The sequence below is a fragment of the Sceloporus undulatus genome, chromosome 3, assembly GCF_019175285.1.
Source record: "Sceloporus undulatus isolate JIND9_A2432 ecotype Alabama chromosome 3, SceUnd_v1.1, whole genome shotgun sequence".
Lineage (NCBI taxonomy): Eukaryota > Metazoa > Chordata > Lepidosauria > Squamata > Phrynosomatidae > Sceloporus > Sceloporus undulatus.
This window is the reverse complement of record NC_056524.1, coordinates 88190458-88212212: the sequence shown is the minus strand read 5'-3', so window position 1 is coordinate 88212212 and position 21755 is coordinate 88190458. Positions and strand designations below refer to the sequence as shown.

Genomic DNA, 21755 nt, shown 5'->3' with positions numbered 1-21755 from the left:
GATGACTCTATATACAGTGGGGCAAAAAAGTATTTAGTCAGCCACCAATTGTGCAAATTCTCCCACTTAAAAAAATGAGAAAGGCCTGTAATTGACATCATATGAGAGACAAAATGAGTAAACAAATCCAGACAATCACATTGTCTGATTTGGAAATAATTTATTTGCAAATTATGGTGGAAAATAAGTATTTGGTCACCAACAAACAAGCAAAATTTCTTGCTCTCACATACCTGTAACTTCTTCTTTAAGAGGCTCCTCTGTCTTCCACTCATTACCTGTATTAATGGCAATTGTTTGAACTTGTTATCAGTATAAAAGACACCTGTCCACAACCTCAATGGTGAAGGCCAAAGAGCTGTCGAAGGACACCAGAAACAAAATTGTAGACCTGCACCAGGCTGGGAAGACTGAATCTGCAATAGGAGAGCAGCTTGGTGTGAAGAAATCAACTGTGGGAGCAATAATTAGAAAATGGAAGACATACAAGACCACTGATAATCACCCTCGATTTGGGGCTCCACGCAAGATCAAAATGGGGTCAAAATGATCACAAGAATGGTGAGCAAAAATCCCAGAACCACACGGGGGGACCTAGTGAATGACCTGCGAAGAGCTGGCACCAACATAACAAAGGCACCATCAGTAACACACTACGTCGCCAGGGACTCAGATCCTGCAGTGCCAGACGTGTCCCCCTGCTTAAGCCAGTACATGTCCAGGCCTGTCTGAAATTTGCTAGAGAGCATTTGGATGATCCAGAAGAGGATTGGGAGAATGTCATATGGTCAGATGAAACCAAAGTAGAACTGTGTGGTAGAAACACAACTCGTCGTGTTTGGAGAAGAGAGAATGCTGAGTTGCATCCAAAGAACACCATAGCTACTGTGAAGCATGGGGGTGGCAACATCATGCTTTGGGGCTGTTTCTCTGCAAAGGGACCAGGATGACTGATCCGTGTACAGGAAAGAATGAATGGGGCCATGTATCGTGAGATTTTGAGTGCAAACCTGCTTCCATCAGCAAGGGCATTGAAGATGAAATTTGGCTGGGTCAGTATGACAATGATCCCAAACACACTGCCCGGGTAACGAAGGAGTGGCTTCGTAAGAAGCATTTCAAGGTCCTGGAGTGGCCTAGCCAGTCTCCAGATCTCAACCCCATAGAAAACCTTTGGAGGGAGTTGAAAGTCCGTGTTGCCCAGCAACAGCCCCAAAACATCACTGCTCTAGAAGAGATCTGCATGGGCCAACATACCAGCAACAATGTGTGTGCCAACCTTGCGAAGACTTACAGGAAATGTTTGACCTCTGTCATTGCCAAAAAAAGATATATAACAAAGTATCGAGATGAACTTTTGATATTGACCAAATACTTATTTGCCACCATAATTTGCAAATAAATTATTTCCAAATCAGATTTGTTTTCTCATTTTGTCTCTCATAGTTGAGGTCTACCTATTATGTCAATTACAGGCCTCTCTCATCTTTTTAAGTGGGAGAACTTGCACAATTGGTGGCTGACTAAATACTTTTTTGCCCCACTGTATCTTAGTATTAAAAGAACAGGAGAAAAATTATATTAAGTTATTACTATTAAACAGATGTTTCAGCAGTCATCTGTTGCTGTGATAGTAACTAAATATTTTGTTTGGCATTTCAGACTGGCTTTTTAGGTGTAAAGTTTTGATCAAAATATGTACTTCTAAATCCCATGCCAATATTAAGTAAGAATATTTAATTCATGAAATTAATGAAAGCAGGAATTAGAACTTTGACATATTTTTATGGGATGCCTGGTTCAGTTAATGGATTCTTTTAGTGGGTTCTTTAATCTATTTTCAGATATTGTTCCATAATCATTGCATGCCACAAATATAATATGTTAGCTATCATTTTTGTTGCAGTTGGTATGCTGGTAGTCTTTCGAGGGCCCAGGCAGAACAACTGTTGCAACAGAAGGTAGTATTTAAATATCCGTACATTTTTGATAGGTTTCTGCATTGTCCCTTTAGCAACATGCTTCCATTTGCTTGCCTGTTGGCAAGGAAGCCAATTTACTTCTTGCTTCCTGGTATTAGAAAATATTAGGAAGTGATGATAACCAGAAGGTTTCAGTTAGCATTCACTTTAAGTCTGGCCAAAGTTTAGCTGGGCTCTTAATTGGGTCTTCTAGTTGGGGGGGGGGAACCAGATGTTCCTGAATTGCAACGCCTGTCAATCCTAGCTAGCATAGCCAATGGACTGATATTAACACTTGGAAGGCCACACGTTCTACATCCTTGTGTTACACAATAATGAGCTACAATAAATGTGCGAGCAGTGCCTGCAAAATGAGTAAATCAACTTACATGACTGACTAAAAGGGAGACAGGATTGTAGAACTGGAGGATTCAGTGGAAGGAGGTGCAGCTGTGGATGTTCAGAATGTACATGGACTATCTGTCTTTCTACATATGAAGCATCCAAGGAAGGCCCTGGACACAAGTAGTTCATTAATATCCTGCTCCCCCCCCCCCCCCCCGGTTACTGACTCTTTGTGGTTACTTTAAGGCAGCCTTACCCAATCTGATACCCCTCAGATGTGTTGAACACCTACATCCATAAGTCGTCAGCCAGCTTCATAAACTTAACATATCACATGGAGGAAGCTGCTTCAAGAAAACAAATTTTTCAAATATACAACTGTGAATACAGGTTGATTTAAATTCTTAAATTAATAATACACTCTTATTTTTATAAAATGCATAGAACATAAAAACTTATTTCTATAAAAACTATTTTCCTGCCTGGTGTAAAAGGACAAGTTGGTGCTTGCAATTCCACCTTCCAAAGCTGGCTGAGACTGCTGCCATACCACAAAACTAAAGCAGTTTGACACCACTTTAACTGCCATGACTCAGTGGTATAGAATTCTGGAATTTATAATTTTGTGAAATATTTATTCTTCTCTATCAGAGAGCTCTGGTGCCCCACCAAACTACAAATCCCAGAATTCCATAACAATGAGTCAAGACAGTTATAGTGGTATCAAACTGCTTTATTTCTGTAGTGTAGTAGCAGCCTGACCTGACAATTGCTTTTTATTTTAATGCTAGCAATGGAGTAACATCTAGCATAGGCAGAGCACCAAAAAAGAAAAGAAAAAAGCAAAGCATCAGCATGACTCTGAACTGTTAAATTCCTTCCTTTCATTAAAGTTGTCTTCTCATACTAGTCTTCCTTTCATTAAAAGGAGAAAGAAGGTGCTTTTATGGTTCGTAATTCCAGTCACATGGGGAAGTACACAGTATCAGTACTTAGCATGATTGGTAGGTAAGTATGCAACATACGTATCCCATGTATATAGTTTCTTTATTACATGCAGTAAAGATTTTGCCTCAGCACATGGGAACTGTGGTCCAAAACACACTGCAGAAATAATCCAGTTTGAGACGGCTTTAATTGTCCTGGTTCAATGCTAAGGAATTCTGGGAACTAGTTTTGTGAGACATTTATCCTTCTCTGTCAGGGAGCTCTGGTGCCACAATAAACTACAATTTGCAGGCTTTCCTAGCCCTGAGCCAGGGCAGTTAAAGTGGTCTCAAACTGGATTATTTCTGCAGTGTGTTTTGTGCTGGTATTTATCCTGTTTCTCTGACTGCATGCATAATTAAAACTTAATTGTCCCTGTACTGAAGGCCAATTCTAGGATTGCTTTCTCAAGTTTCTTATGGAAGAACTAAATCGTTTATTTATTTATTTTTGGCTGTCGATAGTACGCTAACAGAAGAAAGTGGTGTAAAATATCACAGTTTTAGAAACACCCACAGTTATTAAGGCACAACAATAGAGGGGTTTTTTTCTGACTTCTCTGCCATTCTTTGGGATCTTCTAAATATAACAATTGCTTGTATTTCTTTTTTCAGAGATAAAAACGGAATAGTTAAACATTATCATGTTCATGTAAACAGTGCAAACCAATTTTACCTGGCTGAGAATTACTGTTTCAGTTCACTTCCCAAGCTCATTCATTATCACCAACATAATTCAGCAGGTAATCTTATTTAAATGTTTCATAGTTTTAAATTATGCTTATGCACTACTAGTTATGTATGGATGGCTGTAGCAGTGTTTAGTATCAGTTTCCAGCACAGTCTTAAACATGTTTACTCAGAAGTAATTTCTATTGTGTTTAGTAGGGCTTGCTCCCTAGTAAGTGTATTTCAGCCAAAGGGCTGGGACATCTCTGGCTAAAATTTCTCTGCATTATTGGCACTCTGACCTTCTTTTTTAAAAATTTTGTTAATTTTTAGCATGAATAGCCTAATTTATAATCAAAAAAGTCTACAATCAAAGATAAAGAAATGAGGAAAAAGAAAAGAAGGGAAAAAAGGGAAAACATACAACTAAAACATATTTAGTTGTTTCACAGGATTTTCCGTGAATAAAAAGCGGCTCTAGAATTCCTCTTTATTCACAGGATAATCACGATGTTACACAATGTGGTGTGATAATCATGGAATTATCATGCAATATTGACGGGAGCATCCCATTATGCTCTCATCTTTTTTGCCGGTGTGATAAAGTCCATAGTAAGGCTAGGATCCTCCCCCATCCTGGCTATAATGAAAATGAAAATAAAAAAGAGGAAAACATTATTTTACCTTTACAGACTGAACTATTTAGTACTAAAATTACTAATAATTACTAATAAAATTACTAATAACCAGAGCCACAGATTACAGTGGACCCTTGTTATATGCTGGGGTTTGGTTCCAAGATCCCCCCTGGATAACAAAATCTGTGGATGCTCAAGTCCCATTAAATATAATGACATAGCAAAATGATGTCCCTTATAAAAAATGGAAAATCGGTTTGATATTTGAAATTTATACTTTTTTTGAACATTTTCAAATTATGGATGCTTGAATCCGTGTATAAAAAATCTGTGTATAAGAAGGGCTGACTGGATTACTTAGTTAGATTTTCTATTCCTAAAAAAAATCTATAAATGGTTTCCAATCTTTCAAAAAGTCTTCAGTTGGCTTAATCTTTAGATCCCATATTCATATCTTAAATGTTCTCATTGCCCTTTACATATAAATCTCTGTAATGTTTCTCAAAAGCTTTTAATGTTTTTAAATGACCCATTACTAACCAGTGTCCCTTCATAATCTTTGTGACTTTTTTTTTATCCTTTTCTGTCTCAATTTATAAGATAAGCACCTGAGTTAACTTACCTGTAATATGCTCTTCACTTCATATCTTCTTGATTTTCCAGACTTGCATACACTTTAAGGCTGGAACACCTGCAGAGCAGACTCCCATTCCCAAGTGTGGGGCTGGGTGCTGACAGCAATGTAGTGTTCCGTTCTTGCATGGATTTTCCCCTCATGGTTTCATCAGCCATTTCCAAGCCAACAATTAGGGCCCATGGTGCTTGGCATGTATGTAGCCATAGTTGTATGGAAAATGCTATAGAATTCATCAGGAACATTTGAAAAATCCATAAGTAAATTAATAATTTTTGTTGTTGATTAGATTTGATCCCCTCACCCACCCAGACAAAACAGGTGCATGTGCTGAGATGTATTAGATTGTCAATGTACATTAGCAACGGTGGGGTAATCTGTCTTTCAGCAGTCCCCTTTACCAATGCAGACTTTTTTGCTCCCTCCCCTGCAAAGTTACAGGTTGCAGGTAGCCTCTGGAACAGTAAAAACACTGTGCTGCAGTAGAATGGGAAGACAGGGGTAAAAAAGAGAGAGTCCTACCTTTTATTAATGTGAATTGTTTCCATTAGTACAAACCCAGCATTGAATATTGTCTGCTATGAGTGTGAGTTCAGACAGCATGAATGTGATGCTGTCCATACCTGAAAGTGTACTGCTATTTGTTTGTCATGACTTCTACCTTTCTGAAGCTTTATACACACCAAGCCAATACAGTATTTAAAAATGAAATGGAGGGAAAATGGCTTTTAGCCTAAATAAGAAGGATTACAAAGCATTGTACAGCTTGGACAGTATGACAATTTTGTGGGGAAGGGATGAACAGTATTGAAAGTGATACACACAGAGGTCAGCATATAGACTTATTCATATGAATAGCCAGCTCTTTGAGACAAGTGAAACAATTTAAAGGCATGTTAGGGGAAATAATTTTTTCCAAGAAATAATATGAATTGTTATAATGCTTTAAAATGAAACAGTGCAATAACAATAGCAACCACAAGAACATTCACAACTAGAACTATATACAGCTTGAATAACCCTTATCTGTAAAAACTGAAATATGAAATACTTCAAAATTTTCCACATGGGTTGCTGAGATTGTGATGCCTTTGCTTTCTGATACTTAATGTACACATGCTTTTTTTTCTTTTTCTTTTTCAGAAGAAAATATAAATTACATTAAGACTATGTGTATGTAAAACATAAATTGATTTTGCATATCTCATTCTCTATATATGTATAATTATTCCAAAATGGCAGGGGGATTCGAAATTCAAAACACTTCTCATCTCAGTTTCAGATAAGGGATAATCAACCTGTATCTGCCTATGAATATGACAAATTGAGTCTCACTGTTATCAAGTGCTTAGCTGTATACCACATATAGCTTTAAAAATAAAATAAATGTATTTTTCAGGTATGGTTACAAGACTTCGACATGCAGTGTCTACAAAGACAAATAAAGTTCCATCTACATCACCTTTGGGAAATGGTATGGAAAAATGTTTATTTTTCACAAGGCTTTACATGTTAGATTCATCATTTTTATTCAGGAAATCTTCTATTGACAATAAAATAAAGCGAACAAACACGCTGATGTGAATGCCTGTTTTTTTCTGTCAAACTAGGACCCTGGGAACTCAGGCGTGAAGATATCATGTTGCAGAGAGAAATAGGAAGTGGTCAATTTGGAGTGGTGCAGGTGGGGAAATGGAAGGGGAAATATGATGTTGCTGTTAAAATGATCAAGGAAGGATCAATGTCTGAAGATGAATTCATAGAAGAAGCTGAAACCATGATGTAAGCAACTATTTTTCTTCAGTGCCTATGTTCTTATGCACTCACATATACATACAGATTCACAGAGTATATGAAACATAGCCACCAGCATTCAAAGTGCATGTTGTTTGAGTTATATGTTGTTAACATAATTAACAGGTGTGCTTGTCTGTCCTTTAAGTACAATTACTGTTTCATTAGCACGGTCAAAGTTTCAGCAATTGTGGCTGTTGCTGTCATTGCAGTTGAAAATGTTTATCCTACCATATAGTTGAAGCTTTAAGGACCCAGTGCAATCAATTTTAACACAACATAAAACAAAATAGACAATTCAGCTAAATCAAAATAGAACCCACAAGCCAATGGAGCAAAAATCAATCCCTAAACTAGGGATGGAAAGAATATTAGAAAATATTGGGGGAAATGGTCACAAATGTGTTTTTCAGGTGTTAAGAAACTCAGATGAAAAGAACCCAGGACTGACAATAGTCTTCATACTTTGTGATTTATTCTCTGCAAAATTTACATGGGGTTGTTTTGTACAGTTTTCTGAATAGAAAATAGTATTTCCTGCATAGAACATGCTGTTTTCCGTACAAAAGAACCACATCCAACTTTTGCACAGAATAAATTCTGACTTGCGAATAGGCTTCAAAAACTGTATGGTCTTTGAAAACTTTCTTCAATGGGAACAAAATAGGGCATAATTAAATCCCTACCATAAACAACCAAACCTGAACTGCTTGGTTTGATGGCCAAGTTTAAACCTAAAAATGAAATTAGGTCTGTATCAGAACCACTCCAGTCAATATCAGTGCAAATTAATAAGGGCATTTTTATAGCAGAATAGATATAGCTATGTTTCTCTTATTGTTTGCATTAATGGCTGATAGATACTCCAGCAGAAAAGAAAGTGGTGGAAATTATTTACACCATAAATTATGATTGTGGAAGTATCCTCTATGAGGCAGATATGGTGCTCAGTCCTAATTTGTTTAGAAAAAAGGTTTTTGAAACCCTAGGGCTTTTATGACATAATATCTGGCCAATAAGGGGTTTCCTTGCACATTACAAATTTCTAGAAGTGTGACTTTAAACCTTATCTCCAGTTATTCTTTTGATCCATGCAATTTATTCATGTCTCTCAATTGTAAGACAGTATTATTTAATTACTGTGTACTAAGGAAGCTTCACACACTTCTGAAACACAGAGCACAGATAAAATGGAAAAACTTGGTCTTTTGTTTAGGAAGCTGAATCACCCCAAACTTGTTAAGTTATATGGCGTTTGCACCAAGACCTACCCCATCTATATTGTGGCTGAATATATGGCTAACGGTTGCTTGCTTAGTTATTTGAAAAACCATAGGAAGGAACTTCATCCCTTTCAGCTTGTGGAGATGTGTTACCATGTTTGTGAAGCAATGGCATTCCTTGAGAGTCATCAGTTTATACACCGTGATTTGGTAAGCATGCTCTCCATTTGTTCTGGAAGGAATGGCCGGGAAATGGCATAGAGAAGTAGTTCTTAACTGCCAACTTTTCTTTAAATGTCTCCTGTTAATGTGGACCCCCAAGATTTAACTCAAGATTTACAACAACAACACCTGAACACCGAACCATTAACAATTACACTATCAATTAAACTTTCATTCAGAAATGCCCCAGCAGGAGAAATGCCCCCCCCCCCATTTCTTCCTGTGAGAGAGAAAGAAAGAAGGGCAAAGGCAGGCTGGCTGACTGACTCCACTGTTGCTCAGCTTCTCAACCTGCCTCCTCTTGGATTGAAGCATTTCTGATGGGAAACTGGAGTGCTCTTGGCTGGAAAGCAGAGAGGGCAGAGAGAGAGAGAGAGAGAGAGAGAGAGAGAGAGAGAGAGAGAGAAGGGCAAAAGCTGGCTGGCTGTGCAGTCACTCAACCACATAGCAGGGAATGAGCAGGCCTAAACTGATAGACAGACACACACTTTGCCTTGTCTCCTGTCATGTGGCTGCCCCAATACAAGTAGAAGGTGGGTTGAGCAGCCTTCCAGACCTCAAATCTTTGTGGCCCCCTGCAGGAATATCGCACACACACTCCGGGTCTGTGGAACACAAGTAAAGAACTGTTGACATAGAAGAAAGAATTAATACTACTTCTCCTGGTGCCATTCTTCCAGTAAAAATCAAAGCTTGCTTAATGTGGGGGAGAAAGATACAAAGTTGGGACATCCATGGGCTGAACACCGTCACAATGGTCCTCATTGATATTTCTTGTGTTCTCTGAACAGGCTGCTAGGAATTGCTTGGTTGATTCTGACCTAACAGTGAAAGTGTCTGACTTTGGAATGACAAGGTAAGCTCACCTAAAACCTTTAGCAGTGGTACAGAATCTTCTAAAGCTGCTTTTTAAAAGCAGAAAACAAAAGAAATAAAAACACCCCTTAAACAAAGGATTGCCAAAAGTAGTTTCTGTCCTCTGGCAGATTATCCTCCTGGAAATGTGGGAAACAAACAGTCCAACTAGGTTTACACACATAAAATTGGGAATTCATCTTGTCTCTGGAATGCCTAGATGTGGTGTGAAAAATTTTGTTCTATGATACATGTAATAATGCCACCATTTCAAGCCCACAGCCATCGTATCTGTGAAGTTCTTGTGCCAAATTCTCATATGGGTGTTACCACCTGATTGGGATAATAGGTAAAATATATGAAAGTGAAAGAGGCCATGGACAGGTATATCTATCCCCAGGCGTATCTCAATATATGGCTGTATGACCAAAAAACAAACAAAAATCCAACAATGTTAGGATCTCAGGATGTTCTTGAATTAATGCAACTAAGTTATACTACCTTTGCCAGAGGAGTGTTGCAATATTTGTTATAAAACCCAGTGTCTAAAAAAACCTTTTTATGTCATCTAGTTTTTGAATCCATTTTGTAATTCTGTTGCAAATGTTTAAAACAAAGACCTACCCAGACAGATAATTTGAACAAAAAGTGATATTAGTATTAGTGTCAGCCAAGTCATCCATAAAGAACTGACAATTCATGTAGGATGAATTTCTTCATCAGCTGGGTAAGTTCTTTGTTTTAATCTGTGCAACAGGATGTAGGTTAAATACTGATTCTTCCTTTGTAGATATGTCCTGGATGACCAGTATGTCAGCTCTTTAGGAACTAAATTTCCAGTCAAGTGGTCAGCACCAGAGGTTTTTCATTACACGAAGTTCAGCAGCAAGTCTGATGTATGGGCTTTTGGTGAGTACATTTCACAGATCTTGACAGTGCTACTCAAAACAAGAAGAAATTGCTTACATGACACAAACCTAAATAGTTACAAGACCTGGTTCAAAACTGACCTGTTACAATATGTGTGGACAGCCTTATAAATTAGTTTTTCTTCTTAAGGCCAGATTTCTAGTGGATGCAGTAGAAGAAACCCCAAGAGACAGACAGGGACGTAGCCGGGGGGGGGGGGGGTTGGGGGCCGGGCCCCCCCCCCTTCCATTAGAAAAATGAATGGTGTGTGCTACTGCGCTGCTGCACCCAAGCCCCATTATAATGGTGGCACTTAGTCTGGACCCCCACCTTCCCAAAATCCTGGCTACGTCCCTGAAACAGACATTATCCCAATGAAGAGAGGTGTCATACTTACTGTGGTTTAGAATCATAGAGGGACCTTGTGGGCCATCTAGTTCAATCCCTTGCAGGACCTCCAGCTAAGCATCCCCAGTAGGTGGCTGTCCAGACTCTTTTTGAAGACATCCAGAGAAGAAGACCCACATTTAGGCAACTAGTTTCACTGTCTAACCACTCTTGTTTAGTTGGGAAAACAGAAGAGCACATCATTAAACATTTCTTGTTTTATTTTTTTTAAAGTTTTTACACATGCAAGTGAAAAATGTGCCTTTATTCTTCTGAGAGAAAGTGATATGCCAAGGCTTGGAGACTGCATTGCTCTCCAGATGGGACCTAGAAGGCTGTACCAATTTTGCTCCTTACTCCCTCCTCTTTTTTTTTTTTTTTAATTAGGGATCAAAAACTGGTTGAAAAAAGTCCAAAAATCATCCAAAAAAAATTACAGTTTCTTGAGTGTTGGGAAATCTTGAAAAGGAATTTCCTAGATGAGTGGGCATCTTTGCATTTCTTGATTTATTCTGTGTGGAAAATGCAGATTTGTGCCCAGAAAACAAGTTAGCTGCCCAGAAAGCAGCATTTTCTCCATAGATTTGTCTTTACTATAGAAAATGCTAATTTGTGCCAGAAGCATATTTTCTGTGCAGAAATGCCATTTTCTGGGTAAAAACAGCCCACATACATTTTTTTCACACCAAATAAGTCTTGAACTGCAAATAGTCTGTGACAACTAAGCAGTTTTAAATGGTTTTATTGAAACAAGGATAAAAATTGTAAAATCATTTGTTCTTGCCTGCAAAGATGCATATCTATATTTTTCATTCCTATATACCGGTAAGTCTTTTTCAAAACAGGAGGTGACTGTAGCACGTAGTATATGGCCATTTGAAGCTCAGGAAAAAATTACCTCCAGATTGGAAGCATTCAAGGACAAAGCAGCCTTTGCACTTTATGTGGTTACACTTTTCTCACCGGCAGTCTATTAACATAGGCCATCTTTCCCATATATAAAATACAGTTCCAATTTTCTTTTCATTTCACACACCAAGTTCTTTTCTGACTTATTTTTTCTTCTTTATTATTTATTAGATTTATACCCCAGCTTTCTCCCTTTTCTGAGATTTACTACCTAAACAATTAGACCAGTTCACTATAGTCACAATTAAAATGCTTCACCAAACAAACTGAAAACAATAATAGACTCATTTCTCTGCCATTTAATTATTTTTCAGAAGGTAGCAGTCCAAAAGAGTGCAATTGGGTTGATCAAATGGAGCTTAGGTGCAGCATCAATCAGCAACTGTAGCAATGAAAAGGGCTATTCCCCCTTTCTCTCTCTCTCTCTCTTTCTTTTCAGTCCTTGTGTGGAATGGGAGAGGAAAATATTTGGGGGAAGGACGAAATTTCACCCACTCACTGGTATATGGTGATTTCTGCATGAAGAAGGACCTTTACACTACATGCAAAGGGATCTTGTAGCACCTTTGAGACTAATTGTGTTGAAGAATGAGATCTTTTTGCATACTGATATTCCAAACTAATACTGCTGTATCTGAATTCTACTGCAATGGTCTGTAACATGTTTAACTCAGCATTCTTTTTAGCCCCCCTGCCATCATGATGTAGTGGTTTGAGTGTTGGACTATGACTGCAGATCATGATTTAATTCCCTGCTGGATCATAAAAACCCACTGAGTGACCCTGGGCAAATCACACTCTTGCAACTTCAGTGGATGGCAGTAGAAAAACCCCTCTGAAGAAACTTGCCAAGAAAACAGTATTAATTTACCTTAGGATTGCCATATGTAAAAAATGATTTAGAAGCACACAACAACAACAAAATGGTAGTGACTTGCCCAAGAAATTTGGAATACTAATTACTAATACGCCTTGCCCATTTGAACTAGTTGCAATTCACACAAAGGATAACATCCCCACTACAGTAGGCCTAATGTTGGTTCAACATATAGGTAAATGCATTGATTAAGTGGTTCTACGGCCTGTTACAGACAGTCAAAATAAAGCTGCTTCGAGTCACAGTGGAGGTATGGTGTTTCAATGATGCATGCGTCCTAAGAGTGCCAAAGAGCCCCGCACACAAAGCCACGCTCCAGTCTGCGACTTCTGGACTTTTAGGACGCATGCATCATTGAAACACCATACCTCCACTGTGACTCGAAGCAGCTTTATTTTGGCTGTCTGTAACAGGCCGTCAGGACCAACAAGATTGGAACATTTGCTTTCTGACTTGTGATTTTTTTCGGTGCACTTATTCAGCATACCTCATACTGGCAAAATCTTCCACCTATAGATAGAAGAGGTTGAAGTGAAGTGCCCCAGTGACACCAAAATACACAACAGAGAGCAAGACATAAGATAGCAGATTGTGAGTGACACTGTTGGGTTTTTAAACAAACCCACAATACTATAGAGGCAGTTTTCAATGTAGATTGTCATGGATGGCTTCTGGGAGACATAGTGTTCCATTGTCAAGGGTTTATAACCCTGGGAAGGGCTCTATACAGGTCTTGGGCCTGCTTGTGTGACCTTTGGGGCCAGTGAGATTTCAGTCACTTTCCCCTGCAACCCAGTTGATCTTCAGGTCTGTGGTGTATGAAAGGGAATGCTGTTCCCTGGCTTCCAGAATATTATCAGAGTTTACTGGGATATGGGAGCATGTTAAACTCTGTGTATGTTGGTGGTGTGGGAGGGGGTGAGTGTGCTGAAATGTTTGTAATAGGAATCCGATATGCATGTGCATACAGTGGTGCCTCGGGATACAAAATGATCGCGTTACGAAATTTCCGGGATACGAAAAAGTCGGATTGGCAAAAACTGTTTCGGGTTACGAAATATTTTTCGGGTTACGAAATTCATTTCGGCGCGAAATTCAAATGCTGCCATAGGCTTTCCAGTGCTAACAGAGTATTTCGGGTTACGAAATTTTCGGGTTACGAAAGGAATGGCGGAACGAATTAATTTCGTATCCCGAGGCACCACTGTATTTATATCTATATAATCTCCAGCTACCACCTGGGGCAAAAAGAATGTGCTCTTTTCTTACATCCAGGATAATTGTACCCCTGATGGTATGTTGGAGGGGCAGGGTTGAACCTTGGGAGAGGTTGATGGTGTTGCTTTTAATCAGGCCAAACAGCTGCTTGGCTGTGGGTCATGGGAAGTCTTGTAATAACCAAGATTCCCAGCCATCATGAGACTTAAGCTGGAGCGTATCCAAAGGCGGGCCACCAAAGTGGTGAAAGGCCTGAAAACCATGCCTTGTGATGAAAGATTTAGGGAGCTGGGCATGTTTAGCTGGAAAAGAGATGGTTAAGAGGTGATATGATAGACCTGTTTAAGTATTTTAAAGGGTGTCACATTGAGGATGGAGAAAGCTTGTTTTCTGTGGCTCCAGAGATTAGAACATGTAACAATGGATGCAAGCTACAGGAAAAGAGATTCCAGCTCAGCCTTAGGAGGAACTTCCTGACAGTAAGAGCTGTTGAACAGTGGAATGCAGTCCTTCAGAGTGTGGCGGATTCTCCTTCTTTGGAGGTGTTTAAGCAGAGGCGGGATGGCCATCTGTCGGGGATGCTTTGATTGTGTATTCCTGTATGGCAGAGAATTGGACTGGATGGCCCTTGTGGTCTCTTCCAACTCTATAATTATATGATTCAGTCTGTGATCTCAGGCTGAGATGTCAAGCTAAGTTTCACATTGGCCACAAGCTTTCACAAGACTTCAGAAAGTTTAGGTGGGCCTGTATACAACTTGGCGTGACACACCAGTGTGATCTAACATCCGTCTCTAAAATTATTCATGCTTCCTGGCCTATTCTACAGGCTGCAGCTGTATGTAGACCAGAAAGGATTTTTCCACCTCTGTATTACTGTAGCACATTTCATGGGCTTCCATCAGACATCTTCACACTAGAGGTGGGCATAAGGGATATGTCATGACACACTTAGCATACTGATTTCTATTCTACTCATTGATTTAATGTTTGTGAGTTTTTTTGGTTGTGTTGTCACAACTGGTTGGCATGGGGGGAAAGGGGGGGAATGCAGAGCATTATAAGCTTGAGGGGAAGCCCAGGGGATGTAAGATGACTGGTTGGGGTGCGATTTTGCATTTTGTCTGAGCTCACTGTCTTGGCCCATCTCTTGTTGCTATGTGCCTTCAAGTCATTTTTGACTTATGATGACCATAAGACAAACTTATAGTGGGTTATTCTTGGCAGTGTTTGATCATAGGAGGTTTGCTTTTGCCTTTCTCAGAGACTGACTTGCCCAAGGTCACCCAGTAGGTTTCCATGACCAAGCAGGGATTTCCACCAGTGCCCTTGTCCAAGCTACTCAAACTAATATTTCACAATGGCTTTAATACAAGGAATTTTAAAGTATTATCTGTTATTATGACTTTTGCAGGGGAATGGCACAACTAACACATACATAATAAATGTCATTGCTTTTCAACACTGTGGGCATGTCTACAGGAATTTTAATGTGGGAAGTGTTCACTTTGGGCAAACAACCATACGACCGGTATGATAATATGCAAGTGATTGAGAAGGTGTGTCATGGTTATCGGCTGTATCATCCACAACTGGCTTCTAAGGCAATCTATGAAATCATGTACAGCTGTTGGCATGAGGTATGTGCATTATTTCAATTGAGGTTTAAAAAATGATGCCTCCTCTATGTTCTAACATAGTGAATTCTATAGCTGTGTGTCCATATTTTATCGTTAACCCCTGCCCTTTTTAAAAGGTGTTATAGAAGTGCATAGGTGCATGATGCTGTCTACTACATTGGTTCCCAACCTTTGGTCCTCCAGATGTTATTGGATGTTCCAGAAGTCCCAGCCATCACAGCCAGTGAGCTGAAAACTCTGTGAGTTGAAGTACAAAACATTTGAAGTACACGAGGTTGAGAACCACTGATCTAAGGGGTACCTATTGCTATAATGAGGTACTTGTCACAAAAAGCATATTTCATAACACTATACTTTTAGCATGGTCCTTTGGTTCTTTTAGGATGGTCCTTTTAAGCTGCCATCTGAGTGGCTTTGGAGTGCAGCATTTAGACACCGCATGTCACGAAGCTGCCCAGAAGTCAGATGGCTGCCCAAATGTGGGCAGCTTCATGACATTCTGGCAATGTGGCGTTTACACATCGCATGCTGGTGGAGCATCATGAAGCTGCCATGGGGCCATGGCAGGGCCAGCAAAGCCAGCTTTTCCCTTGCCGAAAAAGGAGTGGATCTTATTGGCTGGGTTCAAGGTAGATTGGGGCTGTGGCGTGTGGTTGCCATGGCCCCAATCCATCGTTGGAAGGGACAGCTTCAAACCACCCTTTCTTGGTGTCTGTTTCCCCCATTGTTTGTTTAGCACCTAAAATAGACTAGATACTGAACAAAATGGTCACAGTTCTGGAGGTACAGGGGATAGACCCACATTTCAGTATTAGAATTTTTGATTTGCACTCAAAATGCCCCCGGTCCTAGTTGATATCTCCAGCTAAAGATTCTCAAGTAGTAGGACTGGAGAAGATCTCTGTTTGAATCAGTCCCTGCCAGGGAAGGTAATGGTCTGATTATGGACAAGAAATTTCATTTATTGGTAGTCCCATCCTTTGACATGTTGATGTCAAAAGACAACAAATGGAATGTTAATTATTTTTCTTTCTTAAAACTAGCAAATAACAGATTTCAAGAATTAATTAGGGTGAAACCAGAATGATTTAAAAGACCAGAAAGTCCCAGATTTTGTTCCTGTTTGTTCTGATTTTACTTTGAAGATTCATACATGTTTTCTTTATCCCAGAATATTTTCTGTCAGCTTCGGTATGACCAGAAAATTTATATACCAGCTCCTTAATTGTTTGGTTTTTTTAACCCAGTATAACATCAGAAAGACTGTGAACAAAATCCCAGACTTTTCAGTCAGTCTGGATTTGCTCTTAAAAAGCTATAACTGATATTTTTTCTTTTTTAAAAAATGTAAATCTATTAAATTAATCATTATTTATTGTCATGTGCCTTCAAATTGACTCCAACTTGCAATGACTCTGTGATAGGGTTTTCTGGGGAAGATTTATTGGAAGAGGATTGCCATTGCCTTTTTCCAAGGCAGAGATAATGTGACTTGCCTAAGGGCACCTAGTGGGTTTCCAGGGCTGAGTGGGGGTTTGAAGTCAAGTATCATATAGTCCTAATCCTGCACTCAAACCACTGGACAGGCTCATAATTATCATAAAATATAGATGTGATTTTTCCTGCATAGCTCAAGTATTCCATATTAAAATGATAAAATCCTGGACCATATAGCCAGTCATCCATACTTCTCCTAGATTCTTGCCAGTCCTGAACATGGTGAATAAACACCATTTCATGGTGAAACAATTTTGCAATACCTCACCTTCTCTATTCCAACTATATTTGCCAGTTTCATCATGATTTCTTTTCTATACAGTTGCCTGAAAAACGTCCCACCTTTCGCCACCTGCTGTCGCTTATGGAGCCACAAAGAGACCATGACAAGCCCTGAAGAATTCATCATCCCAAATGGTATGTACCTAGTTTTCTTTTTTCTTTGCATGCTCTAAATTCTACTTTAGATGCATTTGCCAAATTATGAGTATTGATCAGCAAAAGTAGTAAAGGGAAAAGATCAGAAAGTGGGCAAAGGATTTAAATGAGCGACATTGAAAAAAAGATGTTACAAGTTGAGCATGTACAAAATATGTTGTGCTATGTTCCAAAACATCTTGGCATGTTCTGCTGATAACATCTAATAAAGTGAAATAAGTTAAAAAGAACAAGTGTGACATAATAGTTGGAAAACTGTGCTTGTTTCTTATTGGCGAGTTTGTATGTCACAGCCTTTTGTTGCTCAGTTGCTGCCACTGTATGTTTATGTAAGAATTTTATATAAAGTTGGTTTAATTGCATGTTTGGGGTGGAATCCAGGATTTCCAAGACAGATTGCAGCCAGTACGTTGTCATTAAATTAAGTTCAGGGTACTATCAAATCCCATTCATTAATTTTAAGAGGTTTTTTTTATCTCCTTCAGTGGCTGAACTTTTGATTTTGAAATAAGATGCTACACACACTTTGGTTTTTGATTTATTTGTATTTGTGTGTGTGTGTGTGTTTGAGATTACAGCATGGATATTGGTACCTAAGAATGCAGAGGACCCATATGAAGAACCGAAATCTAGAAGGTGGCATGCATTTAGCAACAAACAGCTAACAACTCCTTCTTGATCATGGCTGTTGATGAACTATTGTTGATAATTTGATTGTTCCCACACTGCACACCTTTGCAGTGCTTCCTTCAGAATTCTTGAAATGTGTCCTTTTATTTAAAAAAAAAATCAGGGGAGCCCACATCCTTTATAAAATATTCTGCTATTATTCTTTCTTTCAGTTCTATGGGTTAAATCAAATTTTAGTTCCAATGAGAGCTAGACCTAGTGAAAAGAAAGGAACTTACTAATGAATACAAAGAACAAAGGTAATGTGGCAACTCCCAAGCTTGGTCTGCATTTGCCAAAATACTCCAATCTGCCCCCTGAGTATTCTGGCCCCATATTATCCACCCACCCCCCAGAATCCCACCCTTACCTGTTTTTGTAGGTTTGGGATGAATGATGGGCAGCTCTGAGACGATGCCACCACTGCCACAAGTCTGAGTCATTCTAAGGTCAGAATGAGGTGCCCAGGGTTTATAAATAATGTAGACAAGCCCCTAGTATTTTTACCGTTGATTATGCTGGCTAAGGCTTCTGGGAATTGCCATCTAACACATCTGAAGAGCTATGTTATTTTCATCTGGTCAATACTAATGTAAGTCTCATGGATTTTAGTGGACCTACTCTAATTGGGACTAAAACTGAATTTCGCTCTATCTTTGGAGTAAAGAAGGTTGAAACAAAAGAAGAAACAGTTTCAGTTCAGGGATTTGAAAAGAGCCATAACAAGTGCTCCAAGTTCCATACATGGTCCCTTTAGTATTTTTAAGAACAGCGGCATTTCAAGTTTACTAACAAGTTGAGTCTCTTATATAAAATTATCATATACAAAAAGGAGAAAAGAAAATGTGTGTTGTTTTTTTTCTTTTACATGTCAGCTTTTTATGTGGATAACATTCAGTGAAGACTCTTCAAATAAGAACTGATAATAAGCAAGTAAAATAAATGTTCCAGAACAAATGGTTGGTTGTTGGAGATATGTCAATAAATTTCCCACTAACTGCATTTTTATGAGTGGCACACATGCATTTTTCCTCATGAGCAAACGATACAGGGATGGAGACATTAGCATCATCAGAGAAAAGGCTTAAGTGGAAGAATTTGCCCTGTGCCACAATTCTGATCCATTTTGGGGGGTGGGACAAAAATTAGTGACTTACCACCTCATCAGTGACCTCTGTTATTGCAGCTAGTTTGACCCTAAAACTATACAGACTCCTATGTGTGCATGCTGGGCCAGGAATGCTGCATGCATAGTTGCAAAGGCCACCTTACTACATTTAGCATCCTAGGCAATAGGTGGCTCTTGATGTTGGACCAGGAGATACATCAGCATTGCTGAATATATGATGGCTACTATGGTTTCATTGTATTTATGAACTTTTCAGAGAGGACTCAATCCAGCACCCACTGGATATAGGATACTATGGCTCTTTGGTTCAGGCCTACTTCTCTCAAAACAGATGATTGGCATTATCAAACATTAGTGGTAGGCATAGAGGTACATGAATACAGCAGTGATCTGGCAGTCCATTTAATGTTTAACATAACCTGCATTCCATGAACACTTCCTATTCATATTGTTGGCACTGATACATAGTCATTGGCTGTGTGCCGTAATAAATGATGATGTTCTGATACATAGTCATTAATAAAAGGCATGAACTGGCTGCTCTTTTGGGTTGTTCGTTTTCTTTCAGAACGGTGTTGAAATGTTTTCTTCTTGAAGGAATGTTGAATTGTTTTCTCCTTGGTTCTCATAAGGGTTGACGCCACCAGTTCGGACTAAGTCATTCTCTGCTGCTTTTCTTTTTCTGCATATAGCAATCATAAATTGGTTTCAAGACATGAATATACCCATACATAACAAAGAAACAATATTGCTCTTCTAGTGAGGATGTACACTTGTCCCTCCACATTCACTGGCGTTAGAGACACAGGACCCCAAGAATGTGGGGAAAATCACAAATAAAAAAACATTGTTTTTACCTGAGAGAACACCTCTCTAGGAATCTCTAGGTCCTCCAGTGCAACTCTGCGGTCAACATCTGCCAGACCATAGAATTGCACTGGAGGAGCTACAAATGCCTAGTGGAGTGTTCTCTCTAGGAATCTCTAGGTCCTTCAGTATGACCTTTGGTTACAGTTGACCATAGAGTTGCTCTGGAGGACCTAGAGATTCCTAAAGAGAAAATAATAAAATCCATGGATAATCAAATCTGCAAAAGTCAAAGCCACAAATGTGGAGGGATGAGTGTACTTAGTAAGAGCTGTGCTTTTGATACAAGGCTTACTAACTTCAGCAATTCTTAGTACAGGTGAGTCTCCATTTACAACATTTCAAATTTACCATGTTCCTCCAGAAATTGAATGAATCAATGTCTCAGTCACATGTACAGAGGGGAAAAAGCAACTGCACTCTTGATCTTGTTAGAAAGAAGAGGTTTCCTTTGCCAGCATGAGGAAGAAACTGAAATCTTGCTGCTTTTGGCAAGAAGGGTTATCTTTTCCTACCAGGTGCAGGGAATGAGAGAGAAGATAAAGCTTGCCTTAAAGAAAGAGGCTTTTCCTGGGGTGAGGGGGGATGTGAGGAATGAAGGAACTAGGACCTTAGAATTTAGTGTTGCTGGAAGGAATTTCCTCTGCTTCCTTGATGTGTGTATGTGTGAGCAACTGGAATTGCATTGTCTAGAAGAGAGGATTCTCTAATCTAGAAAAAGTAAGCTCTGGTATTTCATGCTTTAAACCTTGTTAACGTTGATGGCAGCTTGAGTAAAATCACTAACCCAACACTATTGGAACACATTCCCCATTCTCTGAAAGTGTTACTCTATGGAACTGCCCTTTCCAGTTTATATCAGTTTCAATTTAAGTTGTGAGTCCAGAAATGCAACCCTGACATAAATAAGACTGTCATGCATACTGAATGGTAGTGTGTGAACCCACCACCACTCCCTTTGTGTCGTGTCTGTTTAGATTGTAAGCCTGAGGGCAGGGAACCATCCAATTATAAAGATTGTATGTACAGCGCTGTGTAAATTTACAGCGCTTTATAAATAAAGGTTAATAATAATAATAATAATAATAATAGAACACAAAATGAGTCTATAGAGAGGAACTCTGTTGTATGATTGAATTAGATCAAAACAATGTTGCTTGGACTATTTTTAATTTCCTCTGAACACAAAATGAGTCTATATTAGTTTGAAGGAGCAGCACTGTCCACAAATTATCACTTACTTTTTTCGGTCTCTCACTCCCAGGATGATCAAGGTGATAAATGCAATCACTACAAGACCAGCAACAACTGCAAACACTATTAGCCAGACTGAGGATTCACTAGTTGGTGACAGTGTGGGAGTGATTCCAATAAATTCCAAAGTTTGATCATCCAGTCTGAAAGCTTCATTGATGCGTCCTCGAGATATACTGTAAACAAAGAGGGAGATGAGGTTCCTCAGGAATATTCCCTGCATTTCAACCAAAATGTTTAAATTGGATTACATGTAGAGATTCTACTCTAATAAGAGATCCAGCATGATGTAGTGATCTGAGAGTTAGACTAGGACTCTGGTGGCCAGGGTCCAAATGCCCACTTGGCCATGGAAACCCACTGGGTGACCTTGGGCAAATCACTCTCTCTCAGCTTTGGAGGAAGGCAAAGGCAACCCCTCTCTGAACAAATCGTGTCAAGAAACCCCCAAGATAGGTATGTGTTAGGGTTGTCATAAGCCAGAAACGACTGGAACTACAATGATAATGCAGCTCTAATATGAGAAAGCTCATAACATTAAAAGATGAAGAATATTTCTCTATAATTTATCTTTGGTCCAAAACACATAGGTAAAATGATGCGGCTTCAGGCCATGTCGGGGGCATGCCATTTA

General features: G+C 39.2%; 2 protein-coding genes across 13 annotated transcripts in view; one reads left to right on the top strand and one right to left on the bottom strand.

The window, feature by feature from the left end:
• Positions 1-1510: 1510 nt before the first annotated feature.
• Positions 1511-21151, top strand: LOC121925095 (cytoplasmic tyrosine-protein kinase BMX-like). Of its 12 annotated transcripts, XM_042456847.1 has the most exons (12): positions 1513-1961; positions 3235-3314; positions 3908-4035; positions 6633-6707; positions 6844-7015; positions 8244-8460; positions 9264-9328; positions 10118-10236; positions 11972-12033; positions 15451-15506; positions 17087-17181; positions 17781-19545. In XM_042456847.1, the coding sequence occupies exons 2-12, from the start codon at positions 3253-3255 to the stop codon at positions 17879-17881; spliced, it is 1152 nt and encodes a 383-aa protein (XP_042312781.1). In that variant the 5' UTR covers positions 1513-1961; positions 3235-3252; the 3' UTR covers positions 17882-19545. The 12 variants fall into 12 exon arrangements, 11 of the variants coding, with proteins under 11 accessions (XP_042312783.1, XP_042312788.1, XP_042312780.1 ...); XM_042456849.1 differs by lacking the exons at positions 3235-3314; positions 17781-19545 and adding an exon at positions 17688-17728 and having other exon boundaries at positions 1511-1961; XM_042456854.1 differs by lacking the exons at positions 3235-3314; positions 17781-19545 and adding an exon at positions 21132-21151 and having other exon boundaries at positions 1512-1961.
• The window catches only part of ACE2 (angiotensin converting enzyme 2), a 55357-nt gene continuing 52200 nt past the window's right edge, over positions 18599-21755 (bottom strand). The window contains exons 18-19 of the mRNA XM_042456845.1: positions 21109-21297; positions 18599-19682 (exon numbers count right to left, since the gene is read on the bottom strand). Of these exons, the coding sequence (XP_042312779.1) occupies positions 19565-19682; positions 21109-21297 (307 nt within the window). The 3' untranslated portion in view covers positions 18599-19564. The remainder of the gene's footprint in view (positions 19683-21108; positions 21298-21755) is intronic.

What these genes read in the sequence shown, in the direction of transcription:
- LOC121925095 (XM_042456846.1), top strand. Translation starts at nt 1,882, where the DNA reads ATGTTAGCTATCATTTTTGTTGCAGTTGGTATGCTGGTAGTCTTTCGA. An exon ending in GAAGAAGCTGAAACCATGAT is followed by an intron (nt 7,016 to 8,243) that starts GTAAGCAACTAT and finishes TCTTTTGTTTAG; the next exon opens with GAAGCTGAATCACCCCAAAC. An exon ending in GTCTGATGTATGGGCTTTTG is followed by an intron (nt 10,237 to 11,971) that starts GTGAGTACATTT and finishes CTTTCTTTTCAG; the next exon opens with TCCTTGTGTGGAATGGGAGA.